Genomic DNA, 27,343 nt, shown 5'->3' with positions numbered 1-27,343 from the left:
CCTGCTTGCTTGTTTTTTCTACTGATCTCTTTGTATGCATAAAGTAATGTTTACTGCTATGAAATAAATTCTTTTTGGGTTTGGTAAAATTACTTCTACATTCACCTAGGAAATGTAAGCTAGGGAACAAGACACTTATATTTAGGCATACCAAGAGGAAATATATTGCTTCAGTGAACTGAATATAAAACATGATCAGTGGAAACACCTGGAAATCAAAAAGAACAGATTTTAGTTATGCTTCTCTTTTTCAAAGAACTTAAGTGCTTAGCTATTATTGTTAGTACTAGAGAAGTAAGTTGGCAGTGATATTTGAAATATGATAAATAAAAGCCTACAGGATGTCTGCCTCTACTTTTAGCACTTGTCTGATTCCTTCTCCAGAAATTGCATAATGGAAACTACCATAGAGTTAATGCGACTCTAATATACAGCCTTCCTTGTTGTAATAAATGTATTCTCCATTACTGTGTAATGATAAAGCCATAGTTATTGAAACTGCCAAAGTTATTGAAACAGAGGGATAGGGGCTTTTGCCTTTATCACCTGTATTATTAATTGGAGATAATTACTGCAGAGCAGCTGGCTGTTGGTTTTAGGGAGCATCAATTGTTCTTCTCACCCAGCTGTTGACTAATAAGGATAGTCAACACATCTGTTTCAACAGCTGGTAATTAACAAAAGCCTAATTGCTGCAACTCTTTTAACATCCAATCTGTGAAAAAGAAGGGATGTAGAAGAATATTATTTACTTTGTGCTTTGCGCTTTCTGAGACCAGTTTCTCTCTTTTCTTTCTCCCTGCACTTTTTTTTCCCCTCACTTTGAACACCACTGCCTTTGTATGGAGCATTGAATGGCAGGAGAACACAATATGGTAATCCAGAGCTTAACTGTTTCAGATCTTTGTTGGTGCTTCTTATTGCAACATTTCTTTGCTAACTTGCAAGATAAAATGGATCAAAAGCATTTTGAGCAGTTCCATACAACAGTTAAAATCCGCAGCAGTGTGCCCTAGGCTGGGTTGCTGTTGTCTGCAGCATCCAAAAGGAAACGGGAAATCTCTTTTCTTACGCTTTTCACATGCTTAGACACAACTCTCAAGTAATTTCCACATTCATGTACAGAACTTCTGTTTAAGTTACTATACGTATATTGATTAACAGAAATGAAGTCAGGTTTAGAAATTCCTCTTCCGTTGGTTGAAAACTAAACTGTCCTCTTAAAACTTTGCTTTTTTTAATGCCCTTATGTCAACTAGAGTAATCAAGAAAATTTTGAGCTTATTTATTAAATTTTGCTTGGCCTGCTTTTCTTTAAAATGTGTTTTTTCTTATTAAAATATTGCCTTTAATCCAGATAACTTCAATTATTTCTTGTTGATTTTTGCAATAAGTGAATAGGAAATTTACTGGCTTAGTCTTAGAAACCTGAGTAACAAAGTTTCACAAATGAGAGACTTATAAGTTAGTGTTTCTTTTATTTGAATTCTTTCAGCACCATATTTAATTATGACCTATTTTACTAAAATATCTTTCATATAGCCTTAGTTGTAAAGCTTTCTATTTATATCTTTATAATTATAAATTTTCGCTAGTTGTATATTAATGTTCACGTATTTAAATCTCTGCTTGTCTCCTATTTTAAAATTTGCATGTGAAATATAACTTATTAAGAAGTTTTCTTTCTTTAAGAATACAGTTTCCTAGTTATCGTGGCTGATTTGTCAGTAGCCCTTTCCATAGTCTTTTACCTTGTCTTCATAGCATTATGTATAAAAACTTCATAATGACTGAAAGATTTCATTCGTTAATGTACATAATACATTCATAAAATTTTGCATTAATGTTAAGGTTAATTGGATAGGAAACAATTATTGTCCTTATTTTCACATGAGTATCTGAAAAGTCCTCAGCTACACTGTTAGTCAAGTTTACCTGATTAAACTCGCCTCACTAACTTCTCAGTTGGCAGTGTGTCTACGCAGGCAGTTCTTTAATTGTCGTCAGGTATGTTGAAAGGTATGGAAGAAATTCTACCCAAGTGCTTGCCATGTACTGAATTGCCGATTGCATAATTTTAATTTTTTTTTTTTTTTGCTGGCAAGACAAGTTTTGCTCAGCAGGTGTTCAGGTGTTGAAGTGTATTATAGATCTAGTGAAAAAACATATATGATCCTGAACAAATAAACAAAGTACTGCTGACTGAAATTCTAACTAAATAGAAGAGCACTGGCATGTAGAGAAATGTTTACAAGTTGAGTGTAAAGGAGGGGAATATTGTCAATTTGGGAAATGTTTGCTTCTTGAGTTTAAATAAGAATTTAATTTGCTCTGTGTGCTTATGTTCTTAGGTAGCACTAAAGAAAGCAAGCTTAGGGGAAGGAATGTATTGTGCCTTGAGAATGGACTTTTGGGGGAACTTACTTTCCAGCTGATGCTTTAACTGTTTTCTTACATATAATTTTTTTTCCTTAGGAAATGACCTCGTGAACAAAGTGATGTGGTAGACAGAACCTCAACCATTTCATAGGGGTTTTCTGAGGACTGTACATACTACTTGCTCAATTTGTTTTCTATTAAAAGAGGCAAATACCATTAAATGATGGATAAGTTATTAGAGAAACCAGTAAGGTGATCAGTGATTTTGTACATAACAGTGTGGAACCCTTTCAGGCATATAGTCAAGAAGTCTCAGAAAGCAAACATCTAATTGGATCTAACTAGCAACAAACTTAGGATCATGGTAGTATTTCCTGAGAGTAGGGTTCATCCAATGAAAAGATAAAGATTCCAAAGGCTGAATTAATACACAAGCAATGATTCCAAACAAACATGTTAAATTACTTATGACCTAAAATATAAAAAATATACAAATATTTTATGACATAATAAAAATTAAAAATACAAAGAGAAGATTTGAAAGTAAATGGCACTGAATGGAAAAAGAGCTAGAAATTGGAGTAAGGTAAACATCACTCCTGGAGTGATAACAGTAGGGTGTAATGGTATGTTTAAATTTGGAGAAGCAGTTGGCAGAGCAGTAAATGCACAGATCCAAGATTGTTTACTGAACTGGTAGTCAAGAGTTTTTTGAGTTCAGATTCTGGTTCTGACACTTCTATTTATAACCTGAAAAACTGAGAGGATTTAAGTAAATCATTTCCTAACAAATGGTTCTTCCACCCTGTGCATTTCCCCCCCCCCCATGACTTCACACTTCTGACACTTTTATTTATAACCTGAAAAACTGAGAGGATTTAAGTAAATCATTTGCTACCAAGTGGTTCTTCCACCCTGTGCATTTTTTCCCCCTGATAACTTCACACCGTGAAATGCAGTTATGGGGAATGTTTTAATTTCCCCTTTTCAGCATTTATCAAGTAAACTATGGCATATATACTATAATAATCTCCCTCTTTAAAAAAGTGATTGGGTGGAAACCTCTGTGTTAAATTAGAATGTGTGGCAATTATTGGAAATCAGGCACGCAGCAAGCTTATGACGCAGGTTTTCACTCCATTGTGCTTGCTGTTGTAGTGATTAAGACCATTAAGCTGTATAAAGTAGTTTTAATTCTTAGTTTAGATAGTGTTTAGTGGAGAACAAGAGAGACTGACGTTTAAAGACAGGAAGCAAAAGCAATGCTAATGTTGTCACACAAGTTAATACAGACCTTAGAAGTGATGATATTGGAGGTTTATCTCATGGTGCTCTTAACCATCTGATCAAAATTATTATGTAACCAATCTTTATATCTCAATACTTCCATAAAACAGTTTTAAAAGAGAAAAATATTGTTGGGGTGATAAATACCAAATTTTTACTTGTTTTTCATATATTTGAATTTTAGATCAGATCACCCCATAGTGGGTAATTTCAGAGAAGGGCTTTCAAATGGCAATCTGAAACTTTTCTTATATCTATTTTAAAAACTTCAGGAAAATTATTAAAATAAATAAGCCCAACTAACGTACCAAATATAAAAATTCTGAACATTATAATGACAGATTGGTCTCTTTTTCATGGGGTAATATGTATTAAATTTCAGTATAGACATCTCCTTCCTACAGTGTGGTAAGAAAGGACTTTTCTCCTAACAATCTTCCAAGTCCTGTATAAAATGTAAATTTCATGCATCACTAGATTCAGAATAAAATAGAGGAAATCTTCCAAAGATTTTATTTCAAAAAATGGTAGTTGAACCAATGATACCTCCTCTCCAATAGCAAGCAGACAGACGGTCTGTGGATGCACCAAGGAAAGACATCTGTAGAAGTACTTGGATCTTCAATCAGGACCCTAAGCCTTGGACCAGCAGCAAGGGTAGGAAGCTCAGCCAAAAATATCAGCATTAATCCAGGCTTCTTGAAATTTATTTAGGAATCATCTCCCCTGGACAAAAACCATTCTTTGTAGGAGGCTTCCTCAGTTTAGTCCAACAGGAGTCCCACAAATGATAATCAGGAAAATAGGAATTCAAAATCAAAGATCAGTCAAGTACGTGGGGAAGAAAAGCATCATGAATGGAAGTCAGCAGACGCAACACATCCAGTGGGCGGACACACGTGTGACTGCACACACCGAACAGTAAAGTTTTCTAGAGGATGGAGAACAGGGTTAGGAAATGCTTCAAGAATGTTTAAGTAAATACGGTATGGATGACAACCATGAGTAAACAACAGTGTCTTCTAGGAAACTCCAGGAGACAAATTTAAAACAAAGTCACATCAAGTTTGTAAAAGAACTTTTTTGAAATCAAACACTCTAGAAGTCAAACATCAGATTGCACACAACTGAAGAAAGAACTAGTGAACTGGAAGACTAGTGTATCAGAATATACCTGAAAAATTACCCATAATCTTACACCACTAGATGAAACAAAGTTAGGGACTCAGAGTAAGAGAGTGCAACAAACATTTAATTGGGCTCCCAAAAGGACAGAATATAGACAACCAAGGAAAGAGCATTATTAGAACAGAAAATGACAGAATTTCTTTGAAACTGATGAAAGATATTCATCCGTAGCATGAAAAAGAGATACACACCGAATTACATCATGATGAAATAGAAAAATTCTGTATCAAAGAGAAAATCAGTAAGGGAAAAACACAATACTTTTGAATGAGCAACATTTAGGCTTGGATTGGTTTAGGCAATGGAAGTCAGAACACATCGTAATACTTTCAATTTGCCGGAAGGAAATAACAGGCAATTTAGAATTAAATACCCAGTATGGACCTCCAAGAATTAATGTGAAGTAAATACATTTACAGACAACTAAAAATTGAATTAGTCACCTTTAGGTTTGTATTAAAGAAACTTTTAAAGCTGCTGTTAAAATTAGGAACATGGCCCTGGTCAGGTGGCTCAGTTGGTTGGAGCCAAAATACTGTGCACCAAAAGATTGTAGGTTCGGTTCCCAGTCAGGACACATACCTAGGTTGCAGGTTAAATCTTGGTTGAGGCATGTACAGGAGGCAACCGACGGGTGCTTCTCTCTGACATCACCATTTCTCTCTCTCTCTTCCCCCTTCCTCTAAAAACCAATAATAAAAATAAAATAAAATTAGAAACATGATTTTGTCAGGAACCTCCCAAGTGGGAGTAATGAAGCATTAAATTGACATAATACATGCACATTGTCTTTTTTTAATTTTATTGATTATGCAAGTACCCTTGTCCCAATTTATCTCCCTTTGTTCCTTTCCAAACGGTAACCCCGTTCCCTCCAGCAATCCCCCACACTTCCTTCCTGTCCATGGGTCCTTCATATAAACTATTTGGCTACTCCATTTCCTGTACTGTACTTTACGTCCCCCTGTTTATTCTGTACCTACCTATTTGTACTTCTTAATCACTGCACCTTTTCCCCCATTCTTGCCCTTCCCCCTCTCAGCTGATAACCCCCCAAATGACCTCCATATCTATGATTCTGTTCCTGTTGTGCTTGTTTGCCTAGTTTGCTTTTTAGATTCAGTTGTTGATAGTTGTGAATTTATGGCCATTTTAATGTTCATACTCTTGATCTTTTTCTTAAGTTTCTTTAACATTTCAAATAATAATGGCTTGGTATGATGAACTCTTAGCTTTACCATATCTGGGAAGCAATTTATCTGCCCTTCCATTCTAAATGATAGCTTTGCTGGATAGAGTAATCTAGGTTGTAGATCCTTGCTTTTCATCATTTTGAATACTTCTTGCCAGCCCCTTCTTGCCTGCATAGTTTCTTTTAAGAAATCAGCTGACAGTCTTATGGGAACTCCTTTTCTCTTGCTGCTTTTAAGATTCTTTCCTTCTCTTTAATCTTAGGTAATGTAATGTGCCTTGGTGTGTGCTTCGTTGGGTCCAACATTTTGGGGATTCTCTGAGCTTCCTGGACTTCTGGAAGCCTATTTCCTTCACCAGATTAAGGAAGTTCTCCTTCATATTTTTTTAAATAAGTTTTCAATTTCTTTCTCATCCTCCCCTCCTCCTGGCACCATATGATTCGATTGTTGGAACGTTTAAAGTTGTCCTGGAGGTTCCTAAGCATCTCCTCATTTTTTTTTTGAATTCTTGTTTCTTCACTCTGTTCTGATTGAATGTTTTATTTCTACCTTCTGGTCCAAACCATTGATTTGAGTCCCAGTTTCCTTCCGGTCACTGTTGGCTACCTGTACATTTTCCTTTATTTCACTTTTCGTAGCCTTCACTTTTTCCTCTATTTTGTGACCATACTCACAAATTCTGTGAGCATCCTGATTCCCAGTGTTTTGAACTTGCATCTGATAGGTTGGCTGTCTTCATCACTTAGTTGTATTAATTGCTGGAGCTTTGATCTGTTCTTTCATTTGGGCCATATTTTTTTGTCTTGGTCCAGCTGTTACATAGTAAGGGGCAGAGCCTTACGTATTCACCACAGTAGGGCAACCCACATCACTGCATTGTGGCGCTGTATATGGGGGGAGGGGTCCAAGAGGGAACAATGCCAATTGCTCAGCTCTCTCTGCCGGCTTTCAGTCACTTCCCCTGCTACCCACAAGCAAATTGGCCCCTTCTGGTGCTGATTCCCAGGTGGGTGGTTTTGTGTACATTCTAGGACCCTGTAGGTCTCTCCAATGAACTCTCCTGTGAGGCTGGGAGTTTCTCCTGCTGCCACCTCAACCCCCACAGGGTTTTTCAGTGTGAGGTTTTGAGGCTTTATTTCCCTGCACTGGAACCCTGGGTTGCGTGGTCTGTCTCACTCCCCAGTTGTTCCTTCCAGTTTATCTACATGCAAACGTGGGATCGCCTGCCCTACCAGCTGCAACCTAGCCTGCCCAGGTCCTCCAGCCTCTGCCTTGCTGGGAGTCCTCTCTACCTCAGCTGCCTGTCTCTGCCCCTCCTACTGGTCTGGAATAATGTTTCTTCTTTAACTCCTTGGTTGTTGGACTTCCCTACATATAGTTTGATTTTCTGGCAGTTTTGGTTATTTTTTGTTTTTTAATTTGTTGTCCTTCTTTGGGTTGTGGGAGTAGGCAACATGTATCTACCTATGCCTCCCATCTTGGCCAGAAGTCTCCCAATGAGTTCCTTGAGCATCCTGATACCCAGTATTTTGAACTTGGCATCTGATAGATTGCTTATCTCCATTTTGTTTTGTTTTTCTGGAGTTTTGTTCAGTTCTTTCATTTGGGCCATATTTCTTTGTCTCCTTGTTTTGGCAGCCTCACTGTGTTTGTTTTTATGTATTAGGCAGAGCTGCTTTGACTCCCTGTCTTAGTAGCGTGGCCTGTTATAGAAAAGCACAGCCGTAAGTTGAATGGGTTGGGCAGGGCAACCATGTGAACCAAGTTGATGGAATCTCAGATATGGTGTCTCTGCCCTGTGGTTCTGTGTGCAGGAGGGCTCTGGACACATACACATTGGTCTCTGGGGTTTTGTCCAGGAGGAAGCTGTCCCCTGGCACTGCCCTGATGGCAGACACTTAAATTTCTCCCTATATGCCACTGGTGCCCTTTCAGCTGATGCTTGGGTGCTGGAGCCTAGAGGGAGTGAGTCTGCATAAGTCCTAAGTCCATTTCAGCCTTTTAAGAGGAGAAGCCTGGGGATCCTGCAGTTTCTCTTGCCACCCCAGCCCCTACTGGTTTTTACAGCCGGAAGATACGGGGACTTTTCTTCCTGATACTGGAATGTTGGGCTGGGTGGTCTGGAGTGTGGCTGGGATCTCTCACTCCTGAGGTATCCCTCCCAATTTTTATCCACTATACATGGTTCCACCTGTTCCCACTCTCTGCATCTCTGCCCCTTCTACCCATCTGGATGAATGAGACTTCTTTAAATCCTTGGTTGTGAGAGTTCCATACAGCTCAATTTTCTGACGATTCTGCGTGATAGTTATTTTGCAGTTTAATTGTAATTTTTGCTGTGGCTATGTGAGGAGGCAAGTTATGTTTACCTGCACCTCATCTTGACTGGAAGTCCCTCTATGTACATTATCGTAACAAAATAATATTAATAATGTTCTTTGAAGCTTAAACCTCAATGAAATGAATAAGAATACGTGTTTTAAAGTACCAAATAAATAAGGAAAGAAGTAAATGTAATTAAAGGCTTTTAAGGTCCTGTCATTTTCCAGAAGTATTAATGTTAGATTTTTATGTTAGTCTTACATGTTGTAATTTCTGATAACCATTAAAAGAATATAATATATAACATTAACAGTTGAAGAGTGGGAAATGGGATGACTATAAAATAACCCAAAAGATAGCAATAAAACGTTATTTAAAAAGATAAAAGTAATGTAACCAGTGGGATGAATAGAAAACATATAATAAGATTAGATATATAATCCTGAATTTATTGGTAATTACATTCAATGAAGAAGGATCAAAAGCTCCAGTTAAAAGACAAAGAATGTTAGAATGTAGTCAGAGAAAGACAAAATGCCATATGATTTCACTTATATGTGGAAACTAATTAACAAAATAAACTAACAAAATAGACTTATAGATACAGAGAACAGACTGACAGCTGTCAGAGGAGGTTTGGGGGACTGGGTGAAAAAGGTTAAGGAATTAGGCCAAAAAAATCCAGACAGACAACAGTAGGATAATTGCCAGAGGGAAAGGAGGGTGGGGGGAGGTGGAAGACGGACAATTGGGGACAAGAGGTGGTGGATGGAAACTTGACTTTGGGTGGTGAGCACATGGTGCGGTGTGCAGATCATATTTTATTGAGTTGTACACTCGCCACCTGTACGGTTTTATTAAGCAATATTACCCCAATTGATTCAATTTTTTATAAAAGTGTTAGACTGGAAAAAATATGATACACTAGTTTTAATAATCATATCGAAACCTAGTCATAAAAAGATTGAAATCAAAAGGATATATAAAAGAAATGCCATGCAAATACTAATAAAAAGAATGTTGTTTAAACTATATTAACAGATTAACTAAAACTAAATTAACAATTTAAAGCTACAGCTTTTAAAATTTGTTTTGCTTTGTATGTAGTAGGTGAAATCGTGCCTCCCTGACAAGATGGTTCCTATCACAGCGCAGTGCCACCAGGCCAGCACGTGGTCACACGCCACAGTTAACCTTTTCCTTTCAGCGACTAAATGTCCCGAAGAGACTGTTCTAGAACAGTGTGAGTTTCGGGGGGGGGGGGGGGGTTGTTGTTAAAAACAAAATCATATCAGAAACATGTTCATTTTAGACAGAACATGTATATTGAAAATATGGTCAGCATTTCCAATTTTTACTTTTTTAGGTACCTGATAACTTAATCAAAACATGTGAAGACAACAGAGATATTCCGGGCTGTATACATACCTGTAGTTTATGATATTCTAGATCCATATCCTGCAAACTATGACCTCTGGGCCAGCGGCCTGTTTTTGTAAATAAAGTTTTATTGGCACACAGCTATGCCTGTTCATTTACATGTTACCTGTGGCTGCCTTCATCTGCAACAGTTGATAGTTGCAACGGAGACTGCAGCTCACAAGTCTAATTACTGTCTGGACCTTAATGACGCTGCTCTAGACTGCCACGTGGCTCCAGCTTGCACTTTAAGCCTAATCCCTAATGCCTAACTCACGTGTTACCTGGTACAATATTACTCCTTACTGACACCAGTTTACACAATGACTTAACATGAAAGGTTCAGTTGTGTCTGTTACACAGCTTACATATGTGTTCACTTTGATGTGCCTGTAAGTTATCTCATTTTATCTTGCCTAATAATCTTGTGAGATAGGTATTATCATCTGTATTACAAATGAGGAAATCGAGTTTTAGAAGCCCAAACCTCAGTTTTCTGGTAGCGAGACCAAAGTTTGCTTTTAATCATTGCATTCTTTCTGCCATACTTGTCTCCACTCTTCCTTGCTCTGTTTCATAGATTCTGCTTACTGCCCACGGGTCATTTCCTGACTACGAATATTTTATTTCTTCTTCTATTCTAAACTGTTTCCTTTCCTTTCTCATGTCACTAGATCACTAGACAGTGCATCTATGACTGCTCTTCAGTCAGGCATGTGATCGTCCCTGTCGGGCAGGCATGGGATGAGGACAAAAAATAACCTTTAAGGGATCACTTTTAAAGACCAATATAATATACTTTGGTAATATACTATGGTAGGCAATCCAAGTCTTTCTGTGAAGGGGGGTTGTAATTGAAATGTGGTTATTTTTGTTCCTCTGATACTAGCTTTTAATATTTTTAGATAGCCTTTTGTAAGATATTTAGTTATGTTTCTCTCCTAGGTTCTTAACCTGCTTCTGAAGCTAAAAAGACAAATACTAGGATGGCAAGAGTTATATTATTTGGACAATTGTCTAATTAGTCCTACTATTTGACAATATCTAATTAGATATGTTATAGATGTATTTAATTATATAGTCTATATAGTTACTCTGTAAAACAACTATGGTAAAAGAACTAACATGCATATTAAATAACACCATATGAAATGCAGTCTCATATAGTAGAATAAGCAATGTGTTTTGGATACTTGTACTCTAGTTCCCACTTTCCATTTTAACCAGCTGAGAAACCTTGGGGGATTTCCAAATGTTTCCCTAAACATGTTGTATTAGCAACAATTTTCTCATCTGTTAAAGTAGGGGACTGTATTGCCTCTAAGATCCTATTCAGGTCTAAAATTACTTGGTTCTGTGATTTAATTTGTACTGTATGTTTCTGTATTTAGCAGATATCACACATAAGATCAAATGCCTCTGTTCCCTGATAAAAACAGAGTTCCATTAATGGTCTTGAAGTTTCCAAAGGAAGGCTTAACTATATAAAACTATTACCATTAAAAACACATTCGAGACAAACATAACAGGATTTTAAAGTAAGATAAAACTGGTTTCTCCACAAAATCCAAAATAGTGGTCAGTGATAGGAATACTGCAGTCTTTTCTTCGCCTGTCATAGTAAATGACTAAGGAAAACTCTAAGGAAACACCATAGTTCATTTCTAAAGCAGTGGCAATGTATACAGTTGTCCTATTTAGATGGCGTTGTTTAAGATATATTATTTAGAAATAATCAAACATTTAATTATACAACCAACCTAACACAGCGAACCAGCCTTTTTGTCAGTCACTTAACATCAGTAAGTTCTGGGGAGGTGATGTACAGCATCGTACCTGAAGTTAACAGTACAATATCATGTGTTTCAAAGTTGCCAAGAGAGTAAATATTAACATCACAGGAAGAAAATTCTAACTATGTAAGATAATGGATATTAACTAAACTTATTGTGGTAATCATTTTTCAGTATTTACATTCATTAAATCATTATACTTTTCAACAAATATAGTGTTATATGTTGATTATATCTCAATGGAAACAGAAAGAAAAAAGATGTTACCAAAAAAGTTTTAAGGTGTACTGAGAGATACTGAAGATATAAATATACACCAATGATACTGTAAGCTTCTATTATTATCAATAACTGTTATCAAATGATTATTTGATTTCATTATTTCACCTAGAATTAGTTCAGCTGTTCCTTCCAAGCATTTTAAACAATACCTTTCATTTTTTTAATAGTTCATTTTTATTATAATTTTCCATACTATTTAACCCCCTATACCCTCTTCCACCTCCACCCACCCCCTCTCCCCACAATCACCACACTGTGTCTGTGTCCCTGAGTTCTTTTTCTTTTTTCTCAAACCCTCCACCTCTCAAGCCCCCCCTGCCCACAGCTGTCAGCCTGCTCTAAGAGTCTGTTTCTATTTTGCTTGCGATTCAGTTTGTCCATTACATTCCATGTAGGATTGAAATCATGGTTCTTGTCCTTCTCTGACTGGCTTATTTCACTTAGCATAATTAAACGATACCTCTTACATGTTAAGAAGCAACTATGAAAGATAGTTGGAAGACACATAAAATTGTAGAGTACACCACTAGAGACTGCAATCGAAACTTCAGCATCTTCCCCATATAAAAAACAAAGGATTAGGAATGTCGGGCAAGGTGGGGATTTTATGTGAGTGGGGTAAGGAGATGAGAAAATTTTTAAACACATGCTAACAGGAGGGAGAATATCTAGTATTGCTCACAAGAGAATTGTATTGTTTTGGAGGAGGAAAGTATATGGGTTAATATCATCTCACAGTATAACATTGGTATATGCTTGTTACAATAGACGGCATCTTAGAAATATAATTGGCTAAGTTTTTTCTGCATAAAATTACAGTATGCTTGAAAATATGTAACATCTTAGTTTCAGTAAAATTTGTTGGTAAGTTTACAAAGTTTTTTTAGAGAGTGTTAAACATATAATTACTATTATATATGCTTAGGAATATTTTTTGTGACAAGAGTAAAATTATTGAATTTAGGAGGACATCTTAGTTAAGACAAATGTTTTTATAGGCAAATTTTGGTGGAACAAGCAGCAGAATATTTATGTCCTCACTGCTATTAGGGAGAGGTACACCAGTAACACAGTTCGAACATGGCCTGGAGAAGCAGAAGACCCAACTAAGACTAAATGCAGTCATGACTCCCAGTCGTGCTCCTTACCAGGACAAAATACACACGTGACCCCCAGTTACAAGACTGTCATGCCAATAACATTATATGGAACAAAAGTGAATATAAGTGATGTGCATAATTATCAGAAGTACAGCAACAAGTTTCTTGCATTTTTACCTTGGGCAGGAGTTAAGCAGAGGGTGGAGTGTGACTGAAGAGGTAGAATAAAGAACAAACAATGCAACTATATGGGGGAAGCCTTGAGTGATATGTAAAAAGGTAGCGTGGGGAAGCCATTCTGCTTCTCCAAGTCAGGTTCAGTCTGTGTTGCTCGTGGACCTCTCCTTAATACTAGTGAGAACGTAAGTGCTCTGGGCCTTATGCCACCAAAATTTGCCTATAAAGACCCTGAAATCACTTCCTGCCACAGGCACAAGTACACAACTATATATGGAACAGTTCCCTGTGAGAAGAACTTGAGAACTAGCAGAGACACAATATTGTCAAAAACCCATCCCCTGGTACAGTGGCCCACCATGGGGGGGGGTACCTCAGAACATAAAGAAAAACATATACATAAATACATTTTCTTCTTAAGGAGCAGAGGTTTTGTACCCCACATAGGTACGCTAGCCCTCAGCTCCTGCACTGGAGAGATGAGTCCCCAAGATACTTGGTTTCGAAAACCACGCTCACACTGAGGACAAACACCGGACTGTAGGGAACAAAGATTCCGCTCTTAAATGGCTCGTGCACAGACCTGCTTGCCCCAGGACGCAGCACAAAAAGCTACAGTTTGAGGGTCGCCTGGACCGTAGGTGAAAGAATTCACCTGTGTTAGGCTTGAAGCATCTGCCAGGAGGCAGAAATCTGTCTGGGTTCTCTCCAGGAACGGTACACTGGCAGCCACCATTTTGACCAGCTCCCTCTCTCTACCTTGCTGACATCAGTGCAAATGGGTACAACTTTACACCCCCACTTTAACCTGCTAACAGAGGCAGGCAGACATCACTACCCACACCCCACATCATTCATACAACCTGACAGACTTGGTTGGCAGGCAGCTCCAGCCTTCGGCACAGCTCACTGGACCCTGCCAGAGCCAATGGCACACAAAGAGGACACAGGATGCCCATTGACCACCAGGGTCAGGTTGCCATGGGAGGCTGCATTTCTGGACATAACAGGTCTGAAATAATCAGAGGAAGAGCTTGAGAGACAACCAAGAGCTAGGGCAAGGTTAAATGGTAACATTCATCTTTTGTACATGTAGCCATTTCTTCAAAATGAGAGAGATTGCTGTTTAGCATAATGCACAGAAACAAACATAGAAAACCACACGAAATTAGGAAACAAAGGAAAAGGTGTTCCAAATGAAGGAACAAGGTAAAACCCCAGAAAGAAACCTCAATGGAACTGGTATTTTACCTGATAAAGAGTTCAAAGTAATGGTCATAAGTGTGCTCACCGAATTAGGAGGAAGAATGGATGAACACATTGAGAACTTCATTAAAGAAGTAGAAAATATAAGAAAGTACCAAATAGTACTTGCAGAGATGAAAATAAAAACAAAAACTGAACAGAAAGGGGGGAACACAAGAGGGAATCAGCAGCACACTGGAGGGTACAGAAGACTGCATCAGTGAGCTGAATCACACGGAACGGCAATTACCCAAACAAAACAACAAAAAGAAAAAAATTTTTTAAAGATGAGGATAATTTACGGGACCTCTGGGATGACGTCAAGCTTATGGACATTCACATTATAGGGACCTCAGAAGGAGAAGGAAAAGAGAAAAGGGCAGAAAACTTATTTGAAGAAATAATAGCTGAAGACTGACTTACCCTGGGGAAGGAAACAGATATCCTTGTCGAGGGAGCACAGAGTCCCAGACAAGATGAGCTCACAGAGATCCACACCAAGCAGCATTATAATTTAAAGTCACAATGAAATATAAAGAGAGAATCTTAAAAGCAGCAAGAAAATAACATTACATATAAGGGAAACCTGATAATATTGCCAGCTATTTTTTTCAGTAGAAACTATGCAAGCCAGGAGGGATTGGCGTGATATATTCAAAGTGCTGAAGGGAAATGAACCTCCGACTAAGAATATTCTCCCTGGCAAGCTTATCGTTCAGAATTGAAGAAGGAAGTTTCCCAGACAAGCAAAAGCTAAAGGAGTTCATCACCCCTAAACCAGCCTTACAAGAAATATTAAAGGGACTTCATTGAGCTTTTTAAAAAAATATCATAACTAGAAATAAAATATATAAAGGAAATTCTGTGTAGAAGAAAATATATAGAAAAGGTACTGGATCAACCACATATAAATCTAATATGAAGGTCAAAAGACAAAAGTAGTAAAATGAACCATAACTACAATAATTAGTTAAGGGATACACAAGATAGGAAGATGTAAAATTTGACATCTAAAACATGGAAGGGAATAAAAATGTAGTGTTGATAATAGATACGCAAACAGCTACCATATGATCCACTTCTAGATATACATCCAAAGAAAATGAACACACTAATTTGAAAAAACATACGCACCCTCATGTTCATGGCAGCATTACTTACAAGTAGCCAAGACACGGAAGCCGCCCAGGTGCGCACCGACAGATGGATGGGGAAGAAGATGTGGTGTGTATAAACAGTGAGACGCTACGCGGCCGTAAAAAACTACTGAAGTCTTGCCATTTACAACAAAATGGATGCACCTTGAGAGTATTATGCTAAGTGAAGTAAGAAAGAGAAAGACAAATACCATATGATTTCACTTACATGTGGAATCTACCAGGAAAAAAAAGAGCAAACAAAACCAGTCTGAACAAATACTGTATGATTTCACTTATGTGTAGAATCTACAAGGAAAAAAAAAAAAGGAAACCAGTCTTGTAGATACAGAGAACAGATGGTTTCCAGGGGGTTCAGGGGTAGGCAAAATGGGTGAAGGGGATTACAAGGTCCAAACTTTTAGTTATAAGATAAATAAGTCATGGAATATAATATATATCAGAGAATACAGATAGTAATATTTTACCAATTATTTACCAATAATATTTTACACAGGCGCTTAAAGGTTACATAAATTAAGGCATCAAGTTTGTCAGCTTCTTTATAATGTATATAACTATAAAAATGTATATTTACATACAGTATATAAATACATATATACCATAGGAACCAGCTCCTTAAAGAAATTCCACTCCTTGCTGTGGTGACAAATGGTAATGAGACCCCTTGGTATTTATTTCAGAGAAATCAAGGTTTATTTCTACAAAATTACCATATGCAGATGTTTGTAGGAGCTTTTTAAATAATTACCAAAAACTGGAAACAACCCAAATGTCCATCAACTGACAAATGGATACACAGTGATGGTATATCCATACAGTGGAGCACTACTCAGTGATATAAAGGAACGGAGTGACACATGTGATAACGTGAGTGAATCTCAAAAGCACTGAATTAAGTGAAGTCAAATTCAAAAGGCTACCTACTGTATGAGTCCATTTATATGACATTATGGAAAAGGCAAACTTAGGGACAAAAGTCACATAAGTGGTTGACAGGTTGGGTATTCCGTGAGAGCCTTGGCTGAAGTGGTGGTGCGCACAGGAAGATTTTGTATGAAGGTAAATATTATCAGAATGGGTAATTTTGTCAGTAAGAATAATAGAAGTATAATGCTGACCAGAAAAGCAGTTGTCTATGACATATATAGAGTATCATTTATATAATGTTTAAAAACCTGTAAACAATAAGAAATGTTATCTGTAAGTACGTAACTAGGTAGTGAAAGTGCTGAACCTAAATTCATGCACAGGTTTCACTTAGGGAGTGGGAGGGGGGAAGGGAGGGAATGTGATTGCAGTGTGATATGTGGGTAGAGGTTGAGGATGTTTTCAATTTAAAATAAGGTGTAGAACTGTAATGTTTGCCTTCAGTATTGTAAAGAGGTATATTTAGTTGCAAATATGCATATATGTGCACACTGTCTCTGGAAGGATATACAACAAACAGGCAACCGGTAATACCAGGAGACGATTTGCAGCATTGAGGGTTGGAGGTGGCAGAAATACTTACTTTACATTGTATTTTTTATTCTTTTAGAATTTTGTTATTTTTGTATGTACACAATGGAATACTATGCAGTTGTAAAAAAGAAAATCTAACCTTTTGCAACAGCATGGATGGACCTGGAGACTGTTATGCTAAGTGAAATAAGCCAGTCAGAGAAAGATAAATGCCATATAATCTCATTTACATGTGGAATCTAATGAACAAAATAAACTGATGAACAAAATAGAAACAGAGGCACGGAATATATGGAACAGACTAACAGCTGTCAGAGGGGAGTGAGGAGAGACTGGATGGAAGAAGGTGAAGGGATTAGCCAAAGAACATGTATGCATGACTCCTAGACACAGACAATGATACGATGGCCAGAGGGAAGGGGCAGGGCAAGAGCAAATTGGGGAGTGGGCAAATGGGGGCGATGGGAGCATCTGTAATAGTGTCAACAATAAAAATAAAGTGAGAAAACCAGCTAGAATATATTATATTTGTTGCATTTATTATCACATGGTTTAGAAAAAATAAATGCTATTATGTTTTTATGTTAGTATAAACAAATGAATACATGCAGTTTTTATAAAAATACTTGCCAAAAATATTGGAAATATGGTAGAAAAACAGGAAAAATACCTTGTTTGTTAATTTCTTAATGATTGTGGCATAAAATTTATTTTTGACTTGTAATGTGTTAGAATTATATGTTATTAATAATGAGACTAGGAGATGCAGTAGCAACAGCATATTTAAATTAGTTATAGTTTTTTGTAATTATGTTTTCTTACCTTACATATAACATAAATCCAACTCAAACTGGCATAAACCAAAAAAAAAAAACAATTACTATACTCAGGAAGTCCAAAACCGCATCTGGATTCGTCTGGCACTTGGGGACCCAGGGGCACAAATTATGTGGTCAGGTTGCTTTCTTCCCGGGGCTAGTGGTACAGCTCAACCGCGACCATAACTGCCTGAGTTCATCCCAGCCCCAGGACTGAACAGGGTCACTGTAGCTTAGGGTAAGGATATTTCCCCCAAAATACGTAGATGTGCTCGCCAGATAAGAACATATCTAATAGAGGAAGGAAGTTATAAAGCCAAAGAGTTGATCCAAGCTTTGCAAGTAGTCTCCAGAGCCTCGACAGATTAGATGTTTGGAATTGATAAAGTAAGTTGATTGCTATGAAGCAACACTAAATCTTCATAACCAACTAAATGTGGGAAGTGAATTATTCAATATTACCCAAAACTCAAGAATTTAAATAAAGTTTGCATGATTCCTTTTTTACTGCAGAAATTTCATAAGCAGAATCTTCATTACAACATTTTCGTGCTAGAACATTGTTGGGTTTACATTTTTGTTGTCTTTTTCCCTAAAAGTACCAGGTTAAAAAAAAACACATCAGAATAATCAATTAAGGTGGGATTTAGCAAATTTTCTGTTACCTGTGTAATATCTGATATTTCTTAAATACATGCAACAGGACATCTGACGTTTTGTAAGATTAATGTGATTTATGCTTTTTTGTATGATTCTTTTTTCACTTGCCACTGTTATAGTGGGTATCTCTGTCTTCCAAGTTACTATTTCAGTCACATTTTATAGTATACTGAACTGGCACAGTTGTTAATTATTGGCATCAAGAACCAGCCATCTATTTTTACATTAATTTTAATTCACGTGAATGTTTCATCTATGATTCTAGAATGTAACATGTTAAAGCAAGCACGCAAACATCTTAAATGTAATTTAAAGGTGTCTGTGTTAGAATTTGCTAGCCCAGGTAGAGAACAAATTGATTAATTTACTGCGTAAATTTATACACAAAGACTGAAACTTGTGCATGTTTTTATAATCCTCCATTATCAGAATAGAAAAGTGGCATTGTCCGCTGTTCTCTTGTATTACAACACTATGATTAGGGTTTCACAATTTGTGTTATGACTTCATCCTTACGCATGAAAATAATTCCAGTGAAATCATATGAATTCAGCAAAATTAGTGAATTTTTGCCTCTGTTGGCATTAGTGTAGTTTCTGAGGTATGTGATCACAATTTGCTCTATATTATCGAATACTATTTAAAATGAAAGATAACATTTTCATGCAAATTAAACTGTGAATAAACAAAACTGAAACATGATTTACCAGTACCATATTTTGTTTTTTTAATTTAATCTTTATTATATTTTTTCCATTACCATTTAGTCCACTTATACCCCACCCCCAAGCAGTCACCACTCTGTTGTCCATGTCCAGGAGTCCAGTGCCGTATTTTGAAAGTTACATTGAGAACATTTTGGCTATACCTGAAATCCAGTGGGAATGACGGTTGGAAGGTGGCAGTTCATTTAAAATTATTAGTTTGAACACTATCGGAAACCTGATTGCAGGGCCTTAGAATTTGAATGTTACAGGCAGAGAGAAACAATAGTATTTCTTGAATAAAATATCCTTAACATTCAAGCTTGCTCCCATTCTCCCTTTACAGTTTTTTTCTCCTGCAGAAAAGGAACTGAAAAGGTTAAATCATATCTGTAAGAATCACCCTTGTGTACTTTTTCATGTTAAATATCAAAGATGGCTTAGGAACATATTTAGAATTTTCTGAGTTTTCCTATTAATAAAGTTAAAAGAAAACCTAGTGTGATCAAGCAGTGGAGCCACATTAAATTCGTATCTGAAACACCCAGTGTGCTTATCTGTGCTCGAGATACTGCTCTGGACCTCTGTTCCACATTCGGAATCTGTGTATAAAGTTAAACATTGCAGAGGGCACATAGCTGATGATAGAGATGAATAAGGCTAAAGTTTAGTAATGGGCAAAGTTGGTAAATTAAATATGTTCAAGTCTGGAGTGTATCTGTTATTGAAATAATTGGATTATTTTGTGGGAAATTATGAAACACTCCTAAAAATACTGATAAGGTTTAAAATTACCAGAAATTTAAGACTCTTATTCATACAATAGTACTGTGTTTGAACATATCAAATTAATAACTAAATTTCTTTTTTTAATTACTTTATTGTTGTTCAATTACAGTTGTCTGCATTTTCTCCCCATGCCTCCCCCCACCTCAGCCAAACCCACCTCCCTCCCCTGCTTCCACCCTCCCCCTTGGTTTTGTCCATGTGTCCCTTACAGTAGTTCCTGAAAACCCTTCTCCCCACTGTCCCCTCCACCCTGCCCTCTGGCTATTGTTAGATTGTCCTTAATTTCAATGTCTCTGGTTATATTTTGTTTGCTTTTTTCTTTTGTTGATTGTTTCAGTTAAAGGTGAGATCATAATAACTAAATTTCTTAAAACACTTATTGCTTGCAGGCAAAGTTGTTAGCCATGCAAGAAGCCAGAGAAACTGCAGTTCAGCAGTACAAAAAACTAGAAGAAGAAATCCAGACACTTCGAGTTTACTACAGGTAAAAAAACTCTTTTTAGCTGGGGCATGAATAAATGTTGGTTTGAAAAATGCTTGTACCTAATTTTACAGTTAGTGAGGAAATGTCTCAGTGAAATTAAACATCATGCACTTAAGACCTTTTTGTAATTTTAAAATGATTCAGACATAAAATGTTTATTATTTTACCGCTTTTCCTGCCTATACTTGGTAAGTTTTGAGTTTAGATTCCCATCAGCTTTATAAAACTTACAAGTGGAGCCTGGTCAGCGGTTGAACTATTGACTCATCTGAATGCCACCTCTAAAATGATGACATGTGTTTTCAAAATAGTACCTGAATATCAGTAATAACAGCCTTTCACCTATTATGATATAATATGATAACTTTCTAAAGGACTTTTAAGATTTATTTAGATAAAGGGGGGTTATGAAATTAATTCCGTAGGCCACACTGGCATTTTTAAATGGAAAGAGGTAAGATTGAAAATGGCAGAGTGCATCTCCTGTAGGAAGGGTCGGTACTGTTTTGTGATACCTTTGCTTCAGTTTTGTGTTGCATGAGAGAGAGAGAGCCAAGACGGTGTATTGGGCGATGTGTACAATATATACCTGCACAGCGGATTGAGGTTTTAAAAAAAATTTGAAAAATGATGTACAAAGACCTGTATATTCTTTGATACTGAGATTTTAAAACAGCAGCAACAACAACAACAAAAAACCCCTCAAGTCTGAAATATAAGAATTCACTAACAGGGGTTGTTAAGTTATTGAAATATTTTTTTAAAATTTGGCCTTCCTTTCAGAATGTTAAGTGCATAAATGGAATAAATCAAAATCAGTTTTACTGAAATACAATTATGAAAAATTACCTTATGGTATATTAGTTTATATATGTATCATTAATACACTAAATAATCAGGTCTAACAGTAAGTCTATGAACAACTGTGATTTCGAAGCAGTGATGACTGTAAGTGCATTTGGGGGATAACTGCCAACACTGAAACGTGACGTGCAGATACCAGTAGCTCCCACAGGTACAAACTCGTCACAGCCACCAATGCCACTGTCGTAGTCTGTTTCCTATGTTCCTGGCTGTAGGACATGCTCTGTTTGCATGGGAGTTACTGAAACACAGAGACGAAGTGTTTTCCCACGCCCAAATTAAGAACCCCCGCTGTAGAGCAGTGGTACTGACCTAGACAGTAGTTACTGTTCTGAATTGAACCGTGGCCCTCAAAGAAGACATGTTGGAAGTCCTAACCTCTAGTGCCTAAGAATTTGACCTTTTCTGTAAATAGGGTCTTTACAGGGGTAATCAAATGAAGTCATTAGCATGGGCTCCAACCCAGTATGAAAGTGGAAATTTGGACACGGAGACACATGCATAGAGGGGAGACAATGATGAAGACACAGGGAGACGACAACCTTGTCCCTGGAGTGATCCAGCTACAGGCCAAGGAGCACCAATTATAGGCAGAAAACACCAACAGCTAGAAGAGGTGTGGGAGGATTCTCCCAAATAGCCCAGCAGACATCTGGATTTTTAGCTTCTGGAACCATGAGGCAATACATTTCAGTAGTTCTAAGCCCCCCAGGTTGGGTACTTTGTTACAGCAGCCTTAGGAACCTAATACAGTTATCAGATACCAAGTATGCTTGGTCGGTGACTGTCAGTGGGGAATCGATTGCTTGCAGGTGGAGGAAGTGCCTATGTGTGGCCAAGTGAGTAAGCAGAACCCTGATAGTGGATGAAGACATCCCACCCACTCACCCTTTTTAAAAAGCTATAGAGTGGATATGTTAGTTTTCTATATTTTATACCAGTGGGTTCTTAACTGTAGCTGGGCATTAGAATCACCTGAGGACCTTCTAAAAATCCTGATCCCTATCCCATCTCAAACCTATTAGAGTAGACTCTCTTGAGATAGGACTCGGCTACTAGAGTGTTTTACAACTCCCTAGAAATTCCTATGTGGGCCCAAGTATGAGGGCCGCTGCTTTACACACACATTTCAGTTAGCTTCATTAAATTAGGGTCTCCTTTTGGTAGAACAACAGAGGCATATATTAAACCCTTTATTATGATGCGGTTTTATATTTGTTAAGTGCTTTGAAAAGTGCCTGGAACACGGTATCATAGAAGTGTAAATAAAACAAGTAATATGTCCCTGGGGGGAATAAGTGGAAAATAAAACTTATGTTTCATAATTTAAAAAAAATATGTGAATACTGAGCGATTTGTGAGCACACCTTCGATTTTGCAGTGTGGTACCTAGTAGCTTCACCTAATAGAAAGGAGGGTGGTTGCGGAACCTTCTCCTGCCATCCTTGTGAGATAGGACAGTGGGTGAGTGTTGTGCCGACGAAGGGACCGTGTCCAAGGGTTCCAAGAGGCATATGATAGTCTTGCGCAAACTTTTTAAAAAAATGAAACTTTGTTGCCAAATCTTGTCACTCCTCTTTGATAAATTGCAGGAGATAATGGAAAGATTTTGAAAATTATAAAACTTTAATAGTTGTTTTCAAAGACTTTTTTAACCTACATGTATTTAACAGAGTTAAATGACCTCTTCTAAATGAAGAGTTAACAATCATTGACTCAAAAATATACCTTGCAAGTACCCCTCTCAGTGTTACATTTTTAAAAATTGCTGGTAGTGAGGGCCCAGAGACATATGAAAAGATGCTCAGCATCACTAGCCATTAGAGAGATGCAAATTAAAACCACAATGAGATACCACCTCACCCCAGTCAGAGTGGCCATCATAAGCAAATCAACATACAAGTGCTGGAGAGGATGCAGAGAAAAGGAACCCTAGTGCACTGTTGGTGGGAATGCAGACTGGTGCAGCCACTGTGGAAAACAGTAAGGAATTTCCTCAGAAAACTAAAAATGGAACTGCCTTTTGACCCAGCAATTCTACTACTGGGATTATACCCTAAGAACCCTGAAACACCAATCCAAAAGAACCTGTGCACCCCAATGTTCACAGCAGCACAATTTACAATAGCCAACTTCTGGAAAGCAACCTAAGTGCCCATCAGCAAGTGAGTGGATCAAAAAACTGTGGTACATTTACACAATGGAATTCTATGCAGCAGAAATAAAGAACAAGCTCCTACCCTTTGCAACAGTGTAGATGGAACTGGAGAGCATTGTGCTAAGTGACATAAGCCAGGCGGTGAAAGACAAATGCCGTATGATCTCACCTTTAACTGGAACATAATCAACAAAAGAAAAAAGCAAACAAAATATAACCAGAGACATTGAAATTAAGAACAATCTAACAATAGCCAGAGGGGAGGGGGAAGGGGACAGTGGGGAGAAGGGGTTCAGGAACTACTGTAAGGGACATGTGGACAAAACCAAGGGGGAGGATGGAAGCAAGGGAGGGAGGTGGGTTTGGCTGGGGTGGAGGGGAGTGGTGGGAAGAGAATGCAGACAACTGTAGCTGAACAACAATAAAGTAATTTTTTTTTAAATTGCTGATAGTGTAGTAGGTACACTGTGATTTGCTGTTAGACATCCCTGCCCTCTGCAACCTTACGTAAACAGACCTAAGACCATCTCCTTTTTGTAAAGTGAGGATTATAGTACTACCTGGTAAGAGTTATTTTAAGTAAGTACAGATCTTAGCCATATTGTCTTCTTGTTAGTGCTCAACCAATGTTAAGATAAATTTATTTTTACAACAAAGTGAGGTAGGAGTAGAGTCAAAAACTGTAGTATCACTGAAGTCAAGGAAGGAGATTTCCAAAAAGAGAGGAAGAAACACTGCTAAACAGTGAAGTAAGATGAGAACAGAAAGTAGTCTTTTTGTTTGAAATTAGTTGGTCATTAATGACCACGACAACAGTAGTTTTAATAAAGTATTGGATACAGAAGCCAGTCTTCTGTGAGTTGACGAGCGATTAGAGGTAAAGGAGCATAACACTTTGGACATACAGTGGTTCTTGAAGAAACATGAGTAAGAATGATGCCCGTGATAGTTGAGATGAAAGGAAGGTAGGTTAAGGATTTTGGTAATTTGTTTCTGAAAAGTATCAGATACTTGAGCACATTTATAACTAACTGAAAGGAGTCAATAGAGAGAGTTTTTTGAAACAGGGTTTCTAAAGCAGTAAGATGAGATAGAATTTAGAATCTGCAACAGAGTTTGCCTGGAACAGGAAGATGATCAGCTTGTGCTCTTAGACAGGAGCGAAGGAGATGAGAATAGTTGTGAACATAAGTAAATTTTACATTCACAACTCACAATTAATAGTTTCTTTTTTTCAGTGAAGTGTAAGGGTCAATGTGGGCTTCTGAAGTAAGGAGGCAGGAGGCTTTGAAAAGAAAAACTAAGATTAGCTACTGAAGGTAATAGGAAGAAAGAACTGAATAAAGACAAGGAGAACAAAGTCAGGCCATCTCAAAGACTGATGGTGGGAGTGGGTGCCGTAAATTTGTAAGAGTTTCTAGTTTGTACAGTTGTATACCGTATTTTTCGGACTGTAAGACGCACTGGACTATAAGATGCACCTAGGTTTTAGAGGAGGAAAACAGGAGAGAAAAAACCCCGCTCTACCACCACCCCCACCCCCAGCAAGCCAGATAAGCTACATTTGAACTGTAAGATGCACCCCTATTTTCTTCCCAAATTTGGGGGGGAGTGTGTCTTGCAGTCCAAAAAATATGGTAATTTAACATATACAACTGAACTTGTATAGCAGCACAGAAGGCAAAGAGTGGAAATCATTCAGGATTATGAATTTGCAAGATAAAAATTATGGAGAAGAGAGTCATTGAGGGCACACTAGCAGGAAAGTTGTTGAAATGATGAACGGTAGTCAAGCTAAATAGGGCAGGAAATAAAATTGAAGAGACATGTATACTGAGAGCAAAAGGAAGAAGCAAGAAATCATAAATCATGAGATTATAGAGTAAATGTAGGCGGAATAAGAAAATTTAAGAGCTGAAAGGATTGGAAGTTAAAGTCTAAAAGTGGAACATTGCTATTTAAGATCACAGAGGTGAAGCACTCAATCTGAGCAGTGACTATATCTACCTACCTACCTACCTACCTACCTACCTACCTTCCTATAGATAGATGGCACCAGCGACCTGGAGCAAGTCAGTATGTAGCTGGCATGGATACCATGAAACAGTAAAGGCATAAGCCTCAAGAATAAGTCTGGCTCAAGTCTGGCTCTCAACTTTGCAACAGCCAAAGCAGAGGAGGATAGTTTAAGGGCAGATTGAAGTATGCCATTTGGTGATACTAACCTTTATTTTTTCAAAAATTATTTTCTTTTGCTGGGTTATGCTAAGAGCTACTGTTACTTAAGCATTGCATTTCCCTGTATGGAAATATACTTTTCTGAGCTTTTCTGTTAGTTTGAGCTGTAGAAGACTTTGGGGACTAAGAGAAGGAAATGTTGGTCTTTGTTTCCCTTGGTGGCGTTAGGGACAGGGCAAGTGAGGTGGATGGGTAGAGATACTAAACGTACCATGAAAACTGACAGCTTTCACATAAAACAGAGGGATAGTGGGAGAGGAATGACAATATAAGCTTTAAAATAAATTTCATTTAGCCCCGGCTGGTGTGGCTCAGTGGATCGAACACCGGCCTGTGAACCAAAGGGTCACTGTTTCAATTCCCAGTAGGGGCACATGCCTGGGTTGGGGACCTGGTTCCCAATGGGGGGCGCATGAGAGGCAGCCAGGCATTGATATTTCTCTCCCTCTCTCCCTCCCTTCCCCTCTTTCTAAAAATAAATCAATGGAATCTTTTTAAAATAAACAAATAAATAAATTTACTACAAAAGTGCTAATGAAATACTAGTACTTTCTTGTTGCTGTGTGAATGCTGAGTTCATTTGCAACAGCTTCGTTACTCCAAATCTAAACAGTTCTAACAGGGAAGAGTCTCAAACTGGTAAGGGTTAGATTTGTGTGTGGTAATGACTTTTTCCTGTTGGTGTAAACCTGTAGTGCTGCATTCCTAAGTTCAGGAGGCATAATAATACCAAACTCGTTTCTAATCGAGAGAATGCCTGTTTCAACGTTAGTTGATTTAATAGAGCTTCCTTATATTTTCTTTTGCTTAAAGAGTGTAAATTCAAATGTGTATGTAAGAATTAGATCCTGTTGTTTGGTGCCAATAGATGAGGATTTAATATACTTACTTCTAATAACAGCAGTTTATGTTTTACATTTTTATGATGTGTTATTGCCTGTGGGAAGTTGTAATGCTTTCAGAACATGGTAAATTGCATTTTTGACCAAAATTATTGAATAGAATGATCAAAATTTTAAGATAGGAAGTTTCTATGAATGTACTAGTATTTTTTAAATAAGTAAATAGAGTACTTATGTGTTTGACATAGTGAAAACTAGAACATGAACCCTAAACATGAAACCAGAACATGAAAACTAAACATGAACCCTACTTAGTGGCTCAGAATATAAATTTCAAAGTCATAGAAGCCATAAAGATAGAGGCCATGTAAAATGTACTCAAAAAGAGTGAAATTCTTAATTCTTCTCTGTGTCCTTTTTATAACTTTTATTTAGTGTGAGTCTTTGCCATTTTATATACGCTCTTTGCCTGGATGGACACAATTCTTAGCAATCAGAAATAGCACTGTCACTAGGATCTGGTTGGGGTTTTTATGGCCGTAATAGTTTCTCATTGAACCATAAATTCTGTCGATCAGAACTACACACTGATAAGATAGCATGCAGACTCCAGCCATGGAAGAACGTTCTTCTCAGCACGAAGCCGTCATCAAGAGCAGTTGAACACTGGCTCCTGACCTCCTCATGCTGTGTTCTAACCATCTGTGCCAACTGAGCTATCCTGTGGCATGAACATTGGGTCACATGTTGCTGTATTCTGGTTCTGTACTGCTAAACCAG

General features: G+C 37.5%; 1 protein-coding gene across 3 annotated transcripts in view; it reads left to right on the top strand.

Annotated features, from left to right (window-relative positions):
• Nucleotides 1-27,343, top strand: part of MIPOL1 (mirror-image polydactyly 1) — a 288,774-nt gene that overhangs the window by 161,164 nt on the left and 100,267 nt on the right. For all 3 annotated transcript variants that reach the window (XM_024551295.4, XM_024551296.4, XM_053927699.2), the window contains one exon: nucleotides 20,367-20,461. In XM_024551295.4, coding sequence (XP_024407063.2) covers nucleotides 20,367-20,461 — 95 coding nt within the window. The remainder of the gene's footprint in view (nucleotides 1-20,366; nucleotides 20,462-27,343) is intronic.

Source organism: Desmodus rotundus, chromosome 7 (assembly GCF_022682495.2).
Source record: "Desmodus rotundus isolate HL8 chromosome 7, HLdesRot8A.1, whole genome shotgun sequence".
Classification (NCBI taxonomy): domain Eukaryota; kingdom Metazoa; phylum Chordata; class Mammalia; order Chiroptera; family Phyllostomidae; genus Desmodus; species Desmodus rotundus.
Note: the sequence above shows the minus strand (reverse complement) of the source record. Positions and strands in the feature narration are given on the sequence as shown.